General features: G+C 41.6%; 2 protein-coding genes across 3 annotated transcripts in view; one reads left to right on the top strand and one right to left on the bottom strand.

Moving 5' to 3' along the window:
* Positions 1-2,272: 2,272 nt before the first annotated feature.
* On the bottom strand, positions 2,273-4,471 carry neflb (neurofilament light chain b). Its single transcript, XM_053325576.1, has 5 exons — positions 4,315-4,471; positions 3,398-4,254; positions 3,073-3,197; positions 2,540-2,976; positions 2,273-2,448 (listed from the first exon to the last, which is right to left on the bottom strand). Exons 1-5 carry the CDS (start codon positions 4,469-4,471, stop codon positions 2,273-2,275), a joined length of 1,752 nt encoding a protein of 583 aa, XP_053181551.1.
* Positions 4,472-5,688: 1,217 nt separating this feature from the next.
* Positions 5,689-18,646, top strand: part of cabin1 (calcineurin binding protein 1) — a 36,762-nt gene continuing 23,804 nt past the window's right edge. For both annotated transcript variants that reach the window (XM_053325698.1, XM_053325697.1), the window contains exons 1-27: positions 5,689-5,843; positions 6,397-6,455; positions 6,626-6,718; positions 6,839-6,952; positions 7,417-7,551; positions 7,636-7,816; positions 7,926-8,055; positions 8,173-8,322; positions 8,559-8,866; positions 8,967-9,144; positions 9,235-9,368; positions 9,457-9,674; positions 9,886-9,958; positions 10,311-10,498; positions 10,603-10,740; positions 11,024-11,212; positions 11,341-11,583; positions 11,711-11,864; positions 11,965-12,080; positions 12,318-12,479; positions 13,439-13,645; positions 13,837-13,982; positions 14,173-14,434; positions 14,697-14,867; positions 15,801-15,890; positions 16,046-16,206; positions 16,292-16,503. In XM_053325698.1, coding sequence (XP_053181673.1) covers positions 6,453-6,455; positions 6,626-6,718; positions 6,839-6,952; positions 7,417-7,551; positions 7,636-7,816; positions 7,926-8,055; positions 8,173-8,322; positions 8,559-8,866; positions 8,967-9,144; positions 9,235-9,368; positions 9,457-9,674; positions 9,886-9,958; positions 10,311-10,498; positions 10,603-10,740; positions 11,024-11,212; positions 11,341-11,583; positions 11,711-11,864; positions 11,965-12,080; positions 12,318-12,479; positions 13,439-13,645; positions 13,837-13,982; positions 14,173-14,434; positions 14,697-14,867; positions 15,801-15,890; positions 16,046-16,206; positions 16,292-16,503 — 4,156 coding nt within the window. In that variant the 5' untranslated portion in view covers positions 5,689-5,843; positions 6,397-6,452. The remainder of the gene's footprint in view (positions 5,844-6,396; positions 6,456-6,625; positions 6,719-6,838; positions 6,953-7,416; positions 7,552-7,635; positions 7,817-7,925; positions 8,056-8,172; positions 8,323-8,558; positions 8,867-8,966; positions 9,145-9,234; positions 9,369-9,456; positions 9,675-9,885; positions 9,959-10,310; positions 10,499-10,602; positions 10,741-11,023; positions 11,213-11,340; positions 11,584-11,710; positions 11,865-11,964; positions 12,081-12,317; positions 12,480-13,438; positions 13,646-13,836; positions 13,983-14,172; positions 14,435-14,696; positions 14,868-15,800; positions 15,891-16,045; positions 16,207-16,291; positions 16,504-18,646) is intronic.

Raw genomic sequence — 18,646 nt, 5'->3', positions numbered from 1 at the left:
TTGTGTGTTTGGGAGGTCTCACTGCACCTCAGTGATGGGCCTCCGTCTCACATAACATATGCCCACATGAGGGAGAGAGCCTTATAAGATTTATATACCAGTCTGTTCACAGCCCAAATGTGACAGATGAAATAGGGGATGAAACTCAATATCTGAAAGATGAAATGTGATAAAAATAATACAACCTTGCTTTGATATGCTACTTTTACAAGGAATCTGTGTCCCGCAGTGCCCTAAGACACACCAACATACACATACACCCACACATACACACAGCCCTGCAAGCCTCCCTCAGCCGCATGCAACACAAGTGATATGAGCACCTGAGGGAGTATCCGTATATCCTGCTGGTGGTTTACTGTATTTATTGCAAAGATCTCTAAAACTACTTCAGCATTTTGTCTGCAAAGTGGTTTCTGTATTAAAAAACCCAGCCAATAATATGTCATTAGTGTACTTTAGGATTTTAATCAATAAGAAAACATTTACCATATTGCTATCACTTAGAGCGGTGAAAGGTGTGTGTAAGCAGAGCCAAATTCATTGCAAAGTAGTATTCCTAATGATTAAATTGAGTGCTTCTTTGGACCGGCTCGAGCCTTACTGTAGCAACTGAGAACAACAGAAGGAGGGGGATAATGTAGTCTGGCTCAATGCGGGGTAAACTGAGGACAAGGAGGATGGAGAGGCAGAGGAGGAACAAGAAGTTCAGGGCATTGCCTTGACACAGTCTGTGTGTGCATATGTTACGGTTATGAAATGATGCAATGTTTCAAGTATACAGCAAACACATCAAACACAAGCTCCCATTTCACATCTACCCATCTGCTTGAATCTGTGTGCAAGAAGAGAATACAGGATGTGTGTGTATGAGGGTGGGGTGGGGTTGGATTGGATTGAGTTCATTTGTGTGAAAGGTATTGCATCTCTGCAGATGCCTTAAGGAAATCCCTGGTCCCTCCACCTCTTTGCTGGGGAAAAAAACAGTCTGTCCTCTATCAAGGTTTAGTGCAGTGAGCTAATTCTTTACTCCTCCTCTCTCTCCTCAATTACTTCTCAATCTTTCTCCCTCTCTTCCTAATGAAATAATGAAATTGCTCTCCCTCTCTTGGTGTCCTACTGGAGTTGACACTTGGCCAGATTCTTTGGTGCAGCAGACTAGCTGAGTCATAAAGGTTTCAATGCGCCCCGATTTATGGACAGTGATGTGGATGAGGGTGCGGCAGCAGGAAAAACACTGGTGTCAGCTCACTGATCAAACAGAGACTGTAGGCATATCAGGACAGAGGCGACCTGCTGAATCGAGATAAAGACAAAAACGTAGTTGTAACTCATCTCTTTTACAGTAGAATTTGGTTTAGCCAAGTCAAGAGAAATCCAAAAGGGCTTTACTTGCAGTTCATGTTTAAAAAAAGTCAAACGTAATATTTAAAACCAATCCAAACTTTGGCTGATGGCTTGGTTTGGCTGATCTGCTGAGCCCTCCCTTCTTGTTATTTGTGGAGTGATTTGCCAAAATGAAGGGGAAGCAATGTCTCTTTGGCTGTCATCTGTGTACTTTTTCTTTTAACCTCCATTAACATTGTGGTGAGAAAGGAACATTTTGTTTAAAGCCCCGCAAGAAAAAGAGCCCTTGCCTAATTAGCAAGTAAAATGTCTATCCTTGCTTGTGAACATGAGTCACAGCGCTTGGATATTGAATGTAATTTTCTGCTAATGTGTTTATTTTTTGCAAGATGTCATTTGACTTGACGCATAATTGCAACTGTTTGTGTTTATAAGCAGAAATGAAAATCTTTGAGCTAGCTCTAGGTTAACAAGGCTTCAAGGCTTTATTTGAATTCAATGCAGCATATCATGGAAAGCACTCAGTGAGGACTTGAGGTAAGGCATTTCAGACTGAGTATTGCACATTCAGACAGTCTTACAGGCATTTTTTGGTGACAGTAAAGCACACAGGTGTTCGCAAACAAATCTCCACAAAGCAGAATATCTACTTTTTGACACTTGTCACATTCTGTCTGGATCAATTAAATAATTAGCTTTGCTGTTGTTTAGTTTCTTTGCTCGTACAGTGTGCACGCGTGCGTACATGCTGTGAGTCACTGAAGTTAATTGTACAGAGGATTTTTGTTGATCAACATATTGTCAAGAGATTCTCATTTAGTTTGAATTACAGAAATATCTGTATATATATATAGAGAGAGAGAAAGAGCACCACAGGAGAATACATCCTTCAGTTACAGGCTAGCAGGTGTTAAAGCATGTAAATTTAAGCAGTGGTTTTCCCATTTTTCTCATCAGCCTCTTCTTTTTCACTTTCTTCTTTCTCCTTTTCGCCATCTGCATCACCCTCTTCCTCTTTCTGCTCAGCGTCATCCTCCCCTTGTTGGCTCTCCTCTCCTCCTTCCTCCTCATCTTCCTTTGCGCCATCTGCTGCCTCGCCTTCTTCATTTCCATAATTGTGAGAGAAAAGTTAGAATTCATTTACCAAAACACACGTACACGTATCAATTAAACATACATTAAACACACAAACCTTCATCTGCTTCTTCCACTCCCTCTTCTTGTTTGTCCTCCACACCCTCCTCCTGCTCTTCCTCCTTTGCTTCTGCCTCCTCCTCCTCCTCTTCTCCCTCCTCTCCCTGCTCTTCCTCTGCTTCCTCCTCTTGCTCGTCTCCCTGCTCCTCTTCTACTTCCTCCTTCTCTTCCTCTTCCGCCTGCTCTTCCTCCTCTTCTTGAGGAGGGCTGGCCTCTGCCTGCTGTGCTTGACTTGCAGATATTGTTTCCTCTGTGGAGAACGATGAACTATACAAGCGAGAGCTCAGTAGGTACGGAGCCGCAGAGCTCAGCTGAGACTGCATGGAATAAAGTGATCTTCCATAAGATGGAGCAGCGTACATGGCTTGGGAGTAAACGCTGACAGATCCTGGTCCAGCCACACTCAAGCGGTTCTCCTCTCCTTCAAGCAGCTTCCTAAGACACACACACACACACAAAGAACATTAGATTTTTAATTACTGCTGTTAATAGAATTCATTTAAATCTCACAACTGAAAACACAAAACTGACCTATAGGCTGCAATTTCTATATCCAAGGCCATCTTCACATTCAAGAGATCCTGATAGTCTTTCAAGTAGCGAGCCATGTCATTCTTGTTTGTCCTCAACTCATCCTCCAGTTGACTGATTGTATCCTACAGAGAAAAGATAAAGTGACATGTTAGTGGCACATTATGGTATGCAGAATATCATTGGCATGCTCAAAGTGCTACATTAGAAGTTTGACTCATTTCAGTTGCTATAAAGTGTAGAAATTAATTAATAACACTTTATAGTGAGTTGGAAATGATTTTGCAGCCCTTTTCCTTTATTTCAGTGTCACTCAGTTCCTCACCTGCAGTGCAGAGATCTCAGCACTCTGTTTCTCCTCCACATCCTGTAGTTGGTTTTCCAGGGCTTGGTTCATCTGACGGCAGGCATCAATCTCCAATGTTCTCTCTTTGAGCAGCCGGCGGTATTCTCCCACCTCGTCTTTGGCATTACGTGCACTCTCTGTGTTGCGAGTGGTGCCTACTGTCATCACGTTCATCTTGTCGCAGAACCATTCTTCAGCTGATTGAAGGTTGCGTTGCGCCAGCTTCTCATACTGGACTCGAATGTCACGGAGAGCAGCAGATAGGTCAGGTTTAGCTACTTCCATCTCCACTGACACATCTGCGCTGTACTGGATTTGGGCCTGTAGCTCTGCAATCTCACTCTCATGGAGGCGCTTCAGGAAGGCCAGCTCATCCAACAGGGTTTCAACTCTTTTCTCAAACTCAGCACGACCCAGTGTAGCATCATCTACCTCCTTCCTGGCATCCATGAGCCTTCCCTCTGCTTCCGCCCTGCCAAGAACTTCATCTTCATACCGTTTCTGCAGGTTCCTCAGCACATCCTCCATCTCATCCCTGTGGTCTTGGGCGGCTTGTTTCTCATGGCGGGCCTCGTCAACAGCTGCGTGAAGCTGGCGGATCTCATGCTCATACAGGGCCCGAATGTTGGATGGCGCTGTCTGCTTCTGCCTGAGCAGCAGGAGTTCAGTCTCCAGCAACTTGTTCTGCTGCTCCAGTTCATGGACCCTCTCAATGAAGCTTGCAAAGCGGTCATTCAGGTCTTGCAGCTCAGCCTTCTCCTGGGTCCGTATTGTTTTGAACTCAGAGCTGACCTGGGCGGCTTGGTCAAGGCGTAGCTCAGTGGCAGCTGCAGACACTGGAGCAGAAAAAAGCATAGAAGAGTAGCCGGAAGTAGCTCGGCTGTGTATTGGATAACTTCTGCGTGAAGATGCATAGGAAGTTATTGGGGCAGAGTGGCTGGAGTAGGCAGACCTAGACCCTATTCCTCCACCAGCTCCATATCCTGCACTGCGCACAACCACTCTCCTCTTGTAAGTGGGAGGGAAATAATGGTCAAAACCAGTGGACGCCATGACAAGAGAAGCAGGCTGCTCTATGTCTAGGAATGTAGCTGGGCTGACTGCACAGTGAATCTGCATTACCCTGGCTTTTATAGAACCTGTAATGACCGTGACGTAAGCTATTTTTTGCAGGCATGCTGACAGAAGGAATTGATAATGGTGCCAGCCAGCCAGTCTCAGGCAAGGGGAGAGATGGGGTGGGGTGAGGATGACTGGGGTAGGGTGGAGGAGGCAGGGATAAGCAGTAGAGCAAAAAGGGACTGCAACAGACAGGGTCACTGAGGACAAAACAGTATACTGTTACTCCTAAAAACTGCATAAGTTGTTACAATTTGCCATCATAAATCCTGACACAGACATAATGTATCAGTCATGTTACTGTATAAACTCTCAAATTGCTGCCTGGTGGTGGTGGAGGAGAAAAAACACTTTTTGTCATAGAAGACACTTCTTTGCACCATTTTGCATCATCTGTCTCAAATATCATTAAAACTATTAGATAAAATATTAACAGCAATATTGTTGTGATGTAAATCTCTCAATTAAGTGTTGCAATAAAACAGCATAAAGCAAATCTGCAGATGATCAATTTGAATTTTCAGGATACATTTTAAAAGGATTATAATAAAAGTTTGCCCTCTAGTGGTTGTCTGTTTGCCATGCAGGGTGGTTATACACATTACAAATGCTGACAAATGAATCAGAAACATTTCAGACACTATAGGCTATAGGCACGGATTTGCAGTAAGTAAAACAATGATATTTGTTTAGGGTTGCAGAATATAGCAGTTTTTTGAATATGCAATAATAATCTTTTTTTTCTTTTTTAAAAATAAATCTTGGCTACAAGCTGCTAATTTGATCATCTTTATACTCTTATAACATTAGATTTAGATGGTGTTTTTAAATGTTGCATCCTCAAGACTTTGGTAATAACTATATTGTGTTGTGTGTATGTTTTAATAGAAAATCGACAGGCTTGAAAACCATTTCATAAATTAGGAATGACACTAAATGTATTACTTTTTGGTATATCTTTATTGCAGGTAATGAATAAGGAGCACTTATCTGGTTGAATGGCACATCAGCACGTACAGTGTGCATAGTATGGTTTTACCAATATTCTAATACCTGATTGGTCACATGAATACACCCACAGCGGAGACGACCAATGAGGGACGATTTTACTAATTGGCGGGTAGCAACTGTCATGTGGTGACGCAAACGGTCCCAACATTATTAACAACAACAAAGGATGATGAATATTTGAAGTTTCAAACTTACTTTGTGCTTCATGTTCACACTCGACGGCAGTATTTTCCGTCTCTGCTGCCTCGGTATGGTCATAGCAACGTTACAAATGCAGTTAAAATGGGAATGAACGGTGAGTCGTTCAGCTTTGTGTCTGCTATTGTCAGCTAACGTAGCCTGGGTGATAACGCGAACTGTTAGCTAGTTGAATTTGCTGGCCCGTTATGAAAATGTATTATTGTACCGGAATCGGAGTTCAGGTTGTGTGATTCACAAGTGAAGCTATTTGTTGTGGAGAACTGCCCACAGTGTCCCCAATACAGAGCTAAGCTAACCAGGCTTTTGAATGACATCTAGAGTGAGGTTAGCTAGTCGGTCCTTAACCCTGTGCTAAGTGATAATAGTTGATTACACCCGGTTATTTTGCTTCTTCATCGTTTACTTAGAGTTTATTTAGCCCGAAAAGCTCTCACATACTCCTGTCATCACACAAAGTGGAAGACTAGAAAGGCAGTTGACTGGCATTGGTATATAAGACTCTGCAGAAACCATGACGAGTCGTAGGCGATTGTTTAGTGGTGGGTCATAAAACATGGTGTACTATGTATAATGTTACATTGCTCTCGTTGAACTGTTGTCTTTACTGCCTTTCTCTCTCCCTTTATTCAAATTCCGCCCCTCGATAGAGCCAGCCAAAAGCTGCTAAACGTGAAGGTGGAGGGTCTGCCTTCTTGATATTAAAATGGTAAGAATTTCTATTGATCTGCTGCATCCTTTGTCTGTATTGATTACATTTGGGGATTTTCCAGACCATTCTGTTGTCTGCTGTAGATATTGTCTTTATTAGCTCCATGATCCTGAGTTATGCATCCGTTTATTTATAGATGTCCTCTTTTGTGTTTTTTCCCCCTACAGATTCGCATTGCAGCATTGAATGCTGCTGCAACAGCGGCAGATGAGTCCCAAGACCCCTTGAGAAGTAACAAAAGTCAGACAAAAGAGGCTCAGGTACAGGCAGTAGACGGTAGACAGATGAATTAGCAATATTAAGCATGTGTTCTTCTGTAGACATTTCCTTCTGTGAAGTTTCTGAGTTTTCAGTTTGTGAGTTTTCTGATTTTTCTGCAGGAAGCAGAGGCGTTCGCTTTATACCACAAAGCCTTAGATCTTCAAAAACATGACAAGTTTGAGGAGTCTGCCAAGGCTTACCATGAGCTTCTCAAAACTCCACTGCTCAAAGAGGTAAAATATCACACAGCATACTTTTTGATCCTGTCAAGGTTGTCAAAAAATCTTTGCTGATTGTGATTGCACAGGACACTGTAAATACTTTGTACCTGGGATGTCATTTAGACCGGCTTAATGCTCTCACAAAATCACAGCAATTAATTCAATTTAATCAACAAGGAGGATCGGTTGTTTAGGTGGTGATTTAATTCTATATGAGATCCAGACATGTCTTGGTATACTGATGTGAAATAATCGAGTAACATAATTCACATTTGCAACATTTTGCAGAAAAGTCTTATACAGATATATTAAAATACTGTTTAGAATACATGATTAACACATTGCAGTTTGTAGATCTTCGAGTATAAATTCAAGCACCGATGCTGCAGTAGTATTTGTGAAATTGCTCGTTTTATTCTTGTTGAGACTATCAGAGGTTTTCATTCATCTGTTTACTCTATCCTCTGATATTTTAGGCCATGCCCTCAGAGGATCAGAGAGTGGGTCTCAAACATCCCGGGCTGATGTTGAAGTATTCTACATTTAAAAACTTGGCCACTATGGCAGCATTACGGGAAGACCTGGAGACAGCTATGGAGTTTTACTTGGAGGTAAAACAAGTATATCCTGGCATTGGACAATTGTATGCGGCTAAATTGGTAAAAGTGAATAACACTGCTCTGTTCTTTTCTTAGGCAGTTATGTTGGATTCCACAGATGTGAACATGTGGTACAAAATTGGCCAGGTGGCTGTAAGACTGGTGCGCATTCCTCTGGCTCGACATGCCTTTGAGGAGGGATTGCACTGTAACTCGGACCACTGGCCTTGCCTGGACAACCTCATAACTATTCTCTACACGCTCAGTGACTACACCTGTATGTCATAGATCATCATAAGAGCTTTGCTCTGTATCCTCTCACATTATTTTGGGGAAAGTTTAAGTATGGAAAGGAAAGTAATTGTCATCTGTATAAATGTTTCCAGGCTGTTTGTACTTCATCAGCAAAGCCCTCGAGAAGGATCATTGCTACACTAAAGGTCTGGTGTTGAAGGAGAAAATCTTTGAGGAGCAGCCCTGTCTGAAGAGGGACACAATGCAGATGTTCATGAAATGGTGACACATACTTTCTCCGCATTTCTAATTTTCATCTGTTTAGACTGAGCTTTTGCTAGAGCCCCACACTTTTAGTCACATCACATACAAACCTTTGTGTTGTGGTTTTATTTACAGCGATATGTCTATTCACTATGTGGAAGTGGAGGAAGAGGAACGCAAATCCATTGTGGAAGAGGCACTGGATATACGGAAACGCAGACAGGCTCTCTCTTATTGTGAGCCAAAACCTGACCTTGTCCTGATTCAGCCCATCCGCTGCCTCTCGTGAGTAATTTGCTGCTGTGTTTGAGTTTGAGAATTGTTTTGCTTTTCCTGTTTTTCTTTTTCTTATTTTAAAATTTTGGGTTGTTGTCTGATTTGAGGAAATGTTAGTCATCTTCCTAAGTATAAGACCAATATATACTATTAATGTTTGTAGAGCTAGAAAATGCAGTAATATGAAATTCGTGGTTTAGCTCACATTTGATTGTTTAACCTTTTACTATTGTTGTTAATCTCAGGTGGAAGCATGTGGGTGAAAGTCTCAATGCAATGTACAAACATCAGACCACATGTGAGCCACCGCGGCCGAGCCTTGGTCGCAGGATTGACTTATCGGAGTACCGTGACCCCAACTGCCTTCAAAACTTGCCCCAACCCAGCAGCCCCGTCAGTACAGTCCAGACCACCGTGCTAAGCAGCAGCCCCAGCTCATCCCTGCCGCCAACTGCCCTTACTGAGCCAACAGTGCTGCCTCAGCCCAGCACACAACCTCAGGTGACCACCAGCCAGACCACTGTGGAAGTCACCACATCTGCTCACCCTGTTGGTTAGTGTTAAGAAAATTTCTCCCTACCCCAACTTTTTATATGCTTTTTAACAACTAATATGCTGTAAGATTTCATGTTTTCATACTTGCCTATTATCAGCTACAGCCATGGAAGTTTCACTGACGGACAAAGTGAAGAAAGCTCCAAAAAGGAAACGTGCAATTGAAGATAGCGGGGAGACAGCCAAGCGACGCTCTGCTCGTGTTCGAAACACTAAATGCAAGAAAGAAGAGAAGATTGATTTTCAGGAACTGCTTTATAAATATCTACCTTCCAGGTAGCTACCATCGCCGTCACCAAACCTCCACTGAAAAACAAATATTGTTATAGTTCTGTTTGTATTAAGTAGTTTTCTGGTTTGTTACAGGCTAAAGAAGTTTGATCCTGATAATGATGATGAGAGTCTGAGTAATCTTGAAACACAGTGTAATGGGAAGGAAGACAAACAGCCACTACATGGGAATTGTTTACCTGTTGACGCAGTTGAATACATGGAGTCTGGTATGTAGTACGTCATAGATGTTTGTTTATGATTAACTGTTTGTTGAAACTTCTATCATATTAACAAATTGTGTATTCTCTTCTGTAGAACAACAGGATGTTCATAACTTCTTGCTCAATAATATGAGCAATGGTGGTATACTGGACCTGATGATGCGCTATCTGAAGGCAGTGGGTCAAAAATTCATGGAAGACTGGCCTCGAGGGCTCACGGCTGTGGTAATGGAGCTCTATCAGAACTGGAGGAAGCACAGCAGTGGTCTTCCTAACCCTTTGCTTCGGGACTGCAGCAACCAGCACATACGGGTAAATGACAATAAATTATTCAAGTGATGAAGAAATAAAGGAAATGATGGTCGTTAAAGGCATTCAGATCTCCTGTAAATTAAACCACCAACGGATAGGAAAATATGTGCACTATGACATTATTACTCTGTAATCACTTAGGTTGAACTATTGTTCTCCACCATTTGGCCACATTGACCTCTAATAAGGGGTATATCTTCACTATGTACAGGGCATGTTGACAATGAGCTTGGCCTGTATGGAGTTGCAGTTGGAGCAGTGGTTGCACAACAAAGGGAAGACTGGTGAGTACTAACTCTCACTTGAGCTTGCAACATTTTGAATTAACTAAGGGCCTTACCACTATGGACCTGGGTCATAGCTGATTGTATTTTAACAGTTATATTATGTAGCCCACAGCAGTGCTACAATAACCTTGTGTTATATGCTATATATAAAGTACTACTGACAAGATTTTGGAGTTAGGTGAATGTCACTGTTGTATTTTATCGTTTTTAAATTGGTCCAAATGGACTTCTGCAATTGCAATTTCAAACATGATGACATACAAGATTCATTAACTCATGGAAAGTCATTTGTGGGGAACATGTTTTCAACTGGTTTGTTAAAATATTTTATTATATTTCCATTTTCTAGTGTCTCCAAGAAGAAGCAGCATTTGTCCTGCCAGTGACGCAGCTGACTCAGAATTCCCCGGGCAGCATTTTCAGAGTGATTTGTTGCTCCTCGCCTTAGGTTCATCCCAAAAAGACCTGTTTGAGGATGACTGGCTGGATGTTATGGTGCGTGTCTACTGGCTAAAGGCACGATTCTTGGCCCTGCAGGTATGGTTAATATTTTGTCTTTTTGTTTATACTTGACTATGAGTTCTTACTACTCGGCTCAGCCAGATGTGACAAGTACGATTGTCTCTCTTCTCTCTTGACAGGGAGACATGGAGTTGGCCCTGGAGAGCTATGATGTTTGCACAGGCCTGTTGCAGAGCAAACCAAAGGACCCCGAAGGGAAATATTACACCATCAATCTGCCTAACTTACGTGTAGATTCAGCCATCTCTGTGGAGGAGGTCTGTTTTTCTGTTTTCAATCTAATTCTCATTTCCAGATTATCATTATAACTACTGCAATATCACAAAATGTCACATCCATAACATTTTTGTTTTGTTTTTGAAAATAAAAAATCAGTCTTTACTTTGAGATACCTTTTTTAAAGAATGTGTTAGTAATATAATTCAATTTTTTTAGAGCATACAAGTAAATATTAAAAAAAAAACACAATTAGCATTTCCTCCCAAGTCTAGCCGTTTTGGCTGCGGGTTTCATCTTGGTTTTATCTATCCCCATGGACAGGTTGACAAAAGGCTGAAGTCTCTGGAGCGTTGTCAGTCTTTGGAAGAGATCCAGCGTCTCTTTGAGTCTGCAGACTTTGAGTCTGTTGTGCGCTTGCTGCAGCCCACTCTTAATTACGGCAGCAGGAGTAAACCTCTGGAGTTTGTGAGCTCAGCACCAGAGCGGCCTGCTCAGCTGATGCTACTGCAGGTTAGATACAGCATGCTGCTAGTTGTTATTCAATATCATCGATTTCATCTCCTTCCTCCGGAAATGCATGATACTGAAATATTTGATGGTTGACTCTTCTCATTCTCTCTTTTCACACTGTGGCAAAGAATTCACTCTTGAAGCTAGAGGACTACCAGCAGTGTCTGGAGTACAGCGAGCTGGCTCTAAATGAAGCCCTGCAGCAGCTCAACTCTGCTCCAACCAGCTCTCCCCCTGCAAAGGAAGAGTGGGTCAGCACCATTGGAAAGCTGTTGGATGGCATTGAGGTCTGCTTCACCAAAGACTTGGAGCTTCTAAGCAATGTCCCCCACTTCTCTAGTATGGCTCGACTGGCTAACAACCTAATTCAGGTCAGAAAAGAGCTAAAGGCAACACTGTTTTCCTAAAGAAACAGTATTGCACAAACACATATTATATTAAGAAGGATTAGTCTGTCTGGGATGTAAATTGATGGTCTGCTTGCTGTTGTGGTTTCAGCTGATCGATCTTAGTATGAACATTTCCGACGATCCCAAGGAGCCTTATTTTTTCTCTGTGCTGCCTTGGATTATCCTGTATCGCATTATCAAGCATGAAGAAGCTGCTTTTAACTGTATGCTGCGGCAGCATATATCTATAGGGGACGATGAAGGTTTGTTGAATCCTTGTTTTCATGCCTTTAGTTTTCTGTCGGTGTTCCTGACATGATAGATGTTGCACTCAGTGACCCTGTCTGTTCCAATTTTTTTCAGATGACTCAGACACTCCTATGCTGCCCTCCTCCCTGATGCTTCTGAACACAGCCCATGAGTATCTTGGCCGGCGCTCCTTGTGCTGCAATTCAGACGGCGCACTCCTCAAGTTTTATGTAAATTAGAGTTTAGACTTCTCTCAGCAAATTTGCCTGAAGTGATATGTGAATGTACAGCTTGAATATATGCATTTCATTTTAAAACAAAATGGAAAGATTTGACTATTTACTGTATCTGCTATGCATTCATGCACTTAAATATTTACATACATAGATGTACACTTAACTTACATTATATTTATGTTGGTGTGATTAATTCAGTTTAACAGAGCTTTATTCTTATGTCTGGTAAAGGTTCGAGTTTTAGAAAAAGAGCTTGCAGCCTCTTCCAACAATGACTGTCATCCCTACAAAGAGGAGCTGGAGATGGCCTTGGAGCAGTGCCTTTTCTGCTTATATGCCTATCCCAGTAAGAAGAGCAAGGCCCGCTTCCTCGAGGATCACTCATCCCCACAGGTCAAACACTCACACAGTCATGCTTTCAATTTAGTACATTATCATTTATTATGAAACACCTTCAAGGAAAATGCATATAGATTCTGTTTGGACTGTAAGTGACCCAGCCAAGCAGAAGTTAATCAGTTCAGTTACGCAGTACCAAAGGCAATCTCGGATAAGCATACATGACTTATTAAATGGTTCAAAGTTTTGATTGATTGGTATGATTTCTCACCTGTATTTCAAGCCTGCTTAAATAGGGTGTTTGAACAAGAGCTGACTGCCACTTACATAAACAAAGCCTGTTACTCACATTAATGGATAAATTAATGTTTGTTTTGTTGGCTTGCAAGGTGCACACGTCTGATGTTATTGAAATAAATCGAGACCTTGAAATGGTATTAATGGAATAATGGCATTAAATGAGAAATATGAACATATTTAAATCGACCTCAACCTGACCTGCTTACTCTGATTTGAAGCATTATATTCACTCGCTGATTTTTTTTTTTTTGTAGGTGATTCAGTCGGGTTTTTTTCTCCTCTGCTAAACTCTTTTTTCTTGTTTATCTTCAGAACGAATTCGAGTGACAGCAGATATGTTGTGGATAGCTACATTTGATCAAATTAAAAAAAAAATATATATATATATATATATATATATATATATATATATATATATATATATATATATCCTAGACAATGAAATGACTTAACAATATTGTGAGAATTTAACCACTAGGGTGAGTCACAGCACCTTGAAGCTATTTTGGCTTGTGGTATTTGTATTTTTGTAATGCACGTGTCGAGCCACCAGGTGGGTGTCATTCCCACAATCAGTGCACCTGGATGACTGCTGTTCTGACTGAAATTAAGTAATGCCACAGAGCATGAGCAGAGTCCCCAGGACACCCTGTTGTACTCTCTAATACAAGTAGACACTAACATTTCCTGTGGATTAATCTTATGTTTAACAGGTGGCGCTTCTGTGGAGTGATGCCCTTTTCATGTTTCAGTACTTCAAACCAAAGTCATTGCCTGAGTTTGACAGTTATAAGACGAGCACAGTGTCTGCGGACTTGGCCAATCTGCTGAGGAGGTTTGCTGGCATCGCACCCTCAAGTGACACACCCACCCTCAGCATGGATGAAGTGGCAGCCTACATCGAGAGCATGACAACAAAGGTCAGTCAGTGGGCCCACACTGAATGTGAAGATCACCAATGACCCAAAAAATGCTAAACAGTATCCCTCCACTATTTAAAATTTTGTTTTGTATATCTCCATCTAATTATCATTTGTAGTGCAGTTTAAACCTCTATTTGTCACACAGAATCACAATCATTGAAGATATCTTGACTTTTGATTTCCTTAAGGCGCCATGCCTTCCTGAAGGTAGTGCTCCTGCACCTCCAATCATTAATGAGATCTACTATCTGCTGGCTGATTACCACTTCAAGAACAAGGAACAGTCCAAAGCCATCAAGTTTTATATGCACGACATCTGTGTGTGTCCCAACAGGTACTTCATTTCTCTACTCTTGTGGAAATGAATAAACATACTTTAATTTTCTAAAATTATTCTTTTCATGTATTTAACATAGGCAAATTAATGTGCATGTGTAGGGTTCCATCATTTGTGTTTTTATTGTAATTTTACTGGAAATATTTCTGTTGGCACTGATAAAGAGACGATATATTTCTTTCCTCAGGTTTGATTCCTGGGCTGGTATGGCTTTAGCTAGGGCCAGCAGAATCCAGGAGAAGCTCAACTCCAATGAGCTGAAAAGTGATGTACCCATATGGAAGCACTCCCAGGCAGTGCTTAACTGCTTTAAGAGGGCCCTGGAGATAGATGCCTCTAACCTGTCTCTGTGGATCGAGTATGGTACCATATCATATGCTCTTCACTCGTTTGCTTCACGGCAGCTAAAGCAGTGGCGCAATGAACTCCCCCCAGAGGTGGTTAAACAGGTGAGGCACATGTTTACACATTGACATCAGCGGAGTTCTCCTGTTGCTCATCTGTATCTCCTGTCAGTTTAAGTTGTGTCCTATTTAATGTCACATTTTCTGCGCCTGAGCTAAACAGATGTCACATCCTGTCACTTTTGTTTGTTCCACATGTGAATTCCTTGCAGAGTAAATTGATCTGGCGCCTCGAGCTAAATTACTCATGAAGGCTCCGCTGTGTATATGTGTGTGTGTGTGTGTGTGTGTGTGTGTGTGTCTTCAGATGGAGGAAAGGAGAGACACCATGTTAGAGACAGCATCCCAGTGTTTCCAGGGGGCTTCCCGTTGTGAGGGTGACAGTGATGAAGAAGAGTGGCTCATTCACTATATGTTGGGCAAAATAGCAGAGAAACGCAAACAGCCTCCAGTGGAATATCTGCAGCTTTACAAAAAGGTAAACAACCGCAGAGACTTCAGGGTCCACACATGTGACTTATACTGCTGTTATCTAAGAACATCAGTCAAAATGTTCTTTTTTTTTTTAGGATGAACTTTGATGTTGAGATGTAATTTTACTTCAGCATCAGATAAAACTTTGAAAATGGACAAATGGACAAAAAGATTATACCATGTTTACTTGAACCTGAGTTAAAGCACATCTTCAGTTTTCTCAACGCTGGCTTTAATGTTGTTGATTTCATCCTCCTGTTGATTAATTATGGTTAAGATTGTAGGTGAAGTGCTGCTTCAGCCTTACAAAGTAATTTGCAACACATCAACACTAAATCGACACAAAACCTGCAGACCTGGTCCCCTTAGATCTTGGTAAAACGAGGAGCTCACATACTTTCTGTACTCTAAATTTCAGTTGCCTGAATTATATTACCTCCCTACCTAAAATAGACAGACTTATCTTAGTACTTCTGTGAATCTTCGTACTGTACAGAACCTTCTGTACTGTGCAGCTCTGAGTAAATTAGGTAAGCCAAATCTGTTTTAACATAATTGTCATGTTGGCAATAGCGTATAATCTTTGGTACTAAATTGATTGCAGCCATTTTTCTTGCTCTCCCTGCGAGTGGTTTCATAATCCTCCTACAGAAACAAAGAGCACTGTCCTTCCACCCTCGCAAGATGTTTTTTTTCCCCCCAAGAGACAACGATGTATGGAGTTAGTCATAGCTCTGTTGTTCTGATTAGATCAGTGGAGGCAGATGTGATGGAGGTCAGCACAGGATGAGAGGGGTTGTGTGAAGGCAGTGAACCTTGACGTCAGCAAACGTGGCTGTTTTCTACTCCATCCATTTTTTGTACTTATTTAAGAGTTTATTTACGCTGCCAGAAGAGCGTGCTGCGTTGTTAACTCTCTTCTCTTTTGTATTTATAGGCAGCACACTATCTGCATGAAGAAGCTGCCAGGTACCCCCGGAAAATCCATTACCATAATCCTCCTGACCTGGCTATGGAGGCCCTGGAGGTAAATCATCTGTGGCTTGTAGCTCATATAGTCGCCATTTGTGTCACAATGATGCAGCGTTATGTAAGATAACTGTCTGAAAGCATTCACCTTTTAAAATGATCTATATACCTGCAAACCATTTGATTTCCCCTTTCTAACTTTCTCCCTTCTAGTTGCATTTCCGTCTCAGTGCCACCATCCTAAAACTGCTAGAGGCTAATGTACCTGATCTGGAACACGAGCCGTTGTTCAGTATGCTAGTTGAGGCTGCTACAGGGCCTTTCGCTCGAGGGGAAGAGAAGAGCATGCCGAGCATTCCCAGGTCTCATGAAAAGTAAGCTACAAGTGAGCACCAGGAAATAAATATTCCATTTTTTGATCAAACTTTCCTCCTCAACATTATCCTCGATTCATTACAGGGAGAAACCCACCTCCATGATGGACGAAGACTTTAACTGCTCGTCGGTTTGCATAGGGAACGTCCACAGCTCCTCTCTCCCGTCAGTCGCCACCCCAGGTCTGACATCACCTCCTTACGTGGCCACGCCGTTTGACCACGATTACGCCAAACGCAAAACACTCCGACGGCAGCAGTGGCAGCAGCAGCGGCATGAGGAGCAGCAGGCTGATGGTACAGTCCCAGTCCTAGACACTGTCTCTGGGGTTGGGCCCTTTTTGCCCTTTCTGCACTGGGACAGGAAGCCCACTGGGGAGTGCTCAGATTTGCTAATCACCATGCTTAATGGCTTTGGTTTCAGTGACAATGATCCCCGTGCACTGGGTTGATTGGGATGTGGTGAAATGGGCAATATGGCTACTGATTATTTGAATACTTTGCTATGCCTGAGCAGCAGCACTGGAGCAAATGGATATGAAGATTGAGTTTTGCAGAGAGCATTAAGACCTGTGTGTGTGTGTGTGTGTGTATGTGTGTGCTGGTGTATTAGTCGCTGCTTTATTGCTGGTCCTATTTTCTTTCTTTACCAGTCATCTTTCCTCTCCTAATATTTTACAGTTGTTGTTTTGTTGTAATTTCTTTAAGCCTTCAACATCACAGGTCAAGTGCATCATCCTAGAATAACATTGCTATGCACTAATGCAGGCAGGTATGATGATTTTGTTTTGTTTTCTTGTGTTTCTTTTTTTAAGCTTCAATCTGCTGTCAATTAGCACCACACCTTTAATTTAGCTCACTCGTTGGTGTTTTTTTAGACATCTTTTTTTGTCAATTAGAGACAGAGGAGTTCATCTTATGTTTACCTTTTGAGTAACAACATTTGTTCGAGGTTTCATTTCACAGCCAAGGATACAAGTTTCATGCATTCGGAGCAGTTGAGGTACTCTTCATGACAGATCTGATAAGCAGGAATGTTTTCAATATAATATAACCCTCAAAGAAATGTTTATATTTCTTATGAAGCTGAATGTGAAAACAGAAAAGTACTGCTTTGGACAAAACAGACTTGATAGTTGCATGCAATAATGTACCAGTACAGTGTGTGCAATGAACATTTATAACTCACCTCAAGTCATGCACATTAACGATTTTTGCAGTGTTGGGATCATAACTGTCTTTGTTTGAATTACATATAAGACATTTTAAGTGAAGTGGGATTCCATTGTGTCACCAAGACCTCAGAATTTACAGAAAACAGTTTTTTCATACTTCTACGTTCAGTAAATGGCAGAATTACAGAAGCCAATTTGAGGAATTTTAAGTCAATATTTGTATTAGTTTTAAGTCTGTGTAAGGATATTATAAAACACAGAGGAAACCAGCTGTGGCCCATGTGTCCCATAAAATGAAAGCGGTGACATCCTTCCACCCACCCCATGTGTCATTTTAAGCTTGAATGTGCAAATAATGCAGCCATATTGCCCATGTTGCCAGTTTTGTCTCCCTTTCCAGATTCCTTCCTACCTACCTACCTACCTGCCTGCTACCTCTTTTGCCTGCTTGCTTTTACCACCTGCTTTGCCATTGATATGCATGTAGTTCTAATGGGGGTGAATGTCTTCACTACTGGATAAGTCCTTTATCACAAATGTCTGGTGTTTTTCATGTGGTCACACTTTATTTGAGTTTGGTGTGGGCTTGATTTGCAACTCCCTGGAGATATTTTCCGAAATCATGTGTTGGCGTTTTCACAATAATTGGTCATAATTGCATATTATGTCTAATTATTGGAAAATAGCAAAGTCACAAAGAATGTGGCTCACCTATTATCATTATTATTATTATTGGCACACAACTGAGACTAAAGTCAGAAGAGACGCCACTATACACATGTTTGCCTGTAGGTGTCCAATCTGTTTGGCTTGAGTCCTGCTTAAAGCACATCAGGGTGATGAGAATGTAGGAGCTAATTCAGACACGTATTTCTTACATCATTATCAGGCTAAGTGCTCTTTTGTGATCTCTTGTTCATTTTCCACAACTGAATTAGTTCCTTCTGGATTTCTACCATGATTTGGACTCTTCAGAGCTAAAAACAAAACCAGGGTGTTATTTACATCTGCTGCTCTGTTGACAGTAAAGTAGGAGATCTATAGGACACGATAGCCTGGGTGACTTTCCAGGAACTTGAGCACAGCTTTAAAGTGTCTCTGTCATATTGCTGAATAAGCAGCCCTTGGCTTTATCCATTGATCATATCTTAGATTATGCCCTTATTGTTTCAGTTTTCAGAAATGAGCTGTGTTAGACCATCCAGATAATATCAACATACGCGTTGTGTAAGAAACTTGTGTCTGAATTGGGTTCTACATTTCTA

Source organism: Scomber japonicus, chromosome 9 (assembly GCF_027409825.1).
Source record: "Scomber japonicus isolate fScoJap1 chromosome 9, fScoJap1.pri, whole genome shotgun sequence".
Classification (NCBI taxonomy): Eukaryota; Metazoa; Chordata; class Actinopteri; order Scombriformes; family Scombridae; genus Scomber; species Scomber japonicus.
This window is presented reverse-complemented; position numbering and strand designations above follow the sequence as displayed.

Coding starts and splice junctions, on each gene's coding strand:
- neflb (XM_053325576.1), bottom strand. CDS start 4,471: ATGGCGTCCACTGGTTTTGACCATTATTTCCCTCCCACTTACAAGAGG. Junction 3,198..3,397: donor CTGAGATCTCTGCACTGCAG/GTGAGGAACTGA, acceptor TTTTCTCTGTAG/GATACAATCAGTCAACTGGA. Junction 2,977..3,072: donor ATAGAAATTGCAGCCTATAG/GTCAGTTTTGTG, acceptor TGTGTGTCTTAG/GAAGCTGCTTGAAGGAGAGG.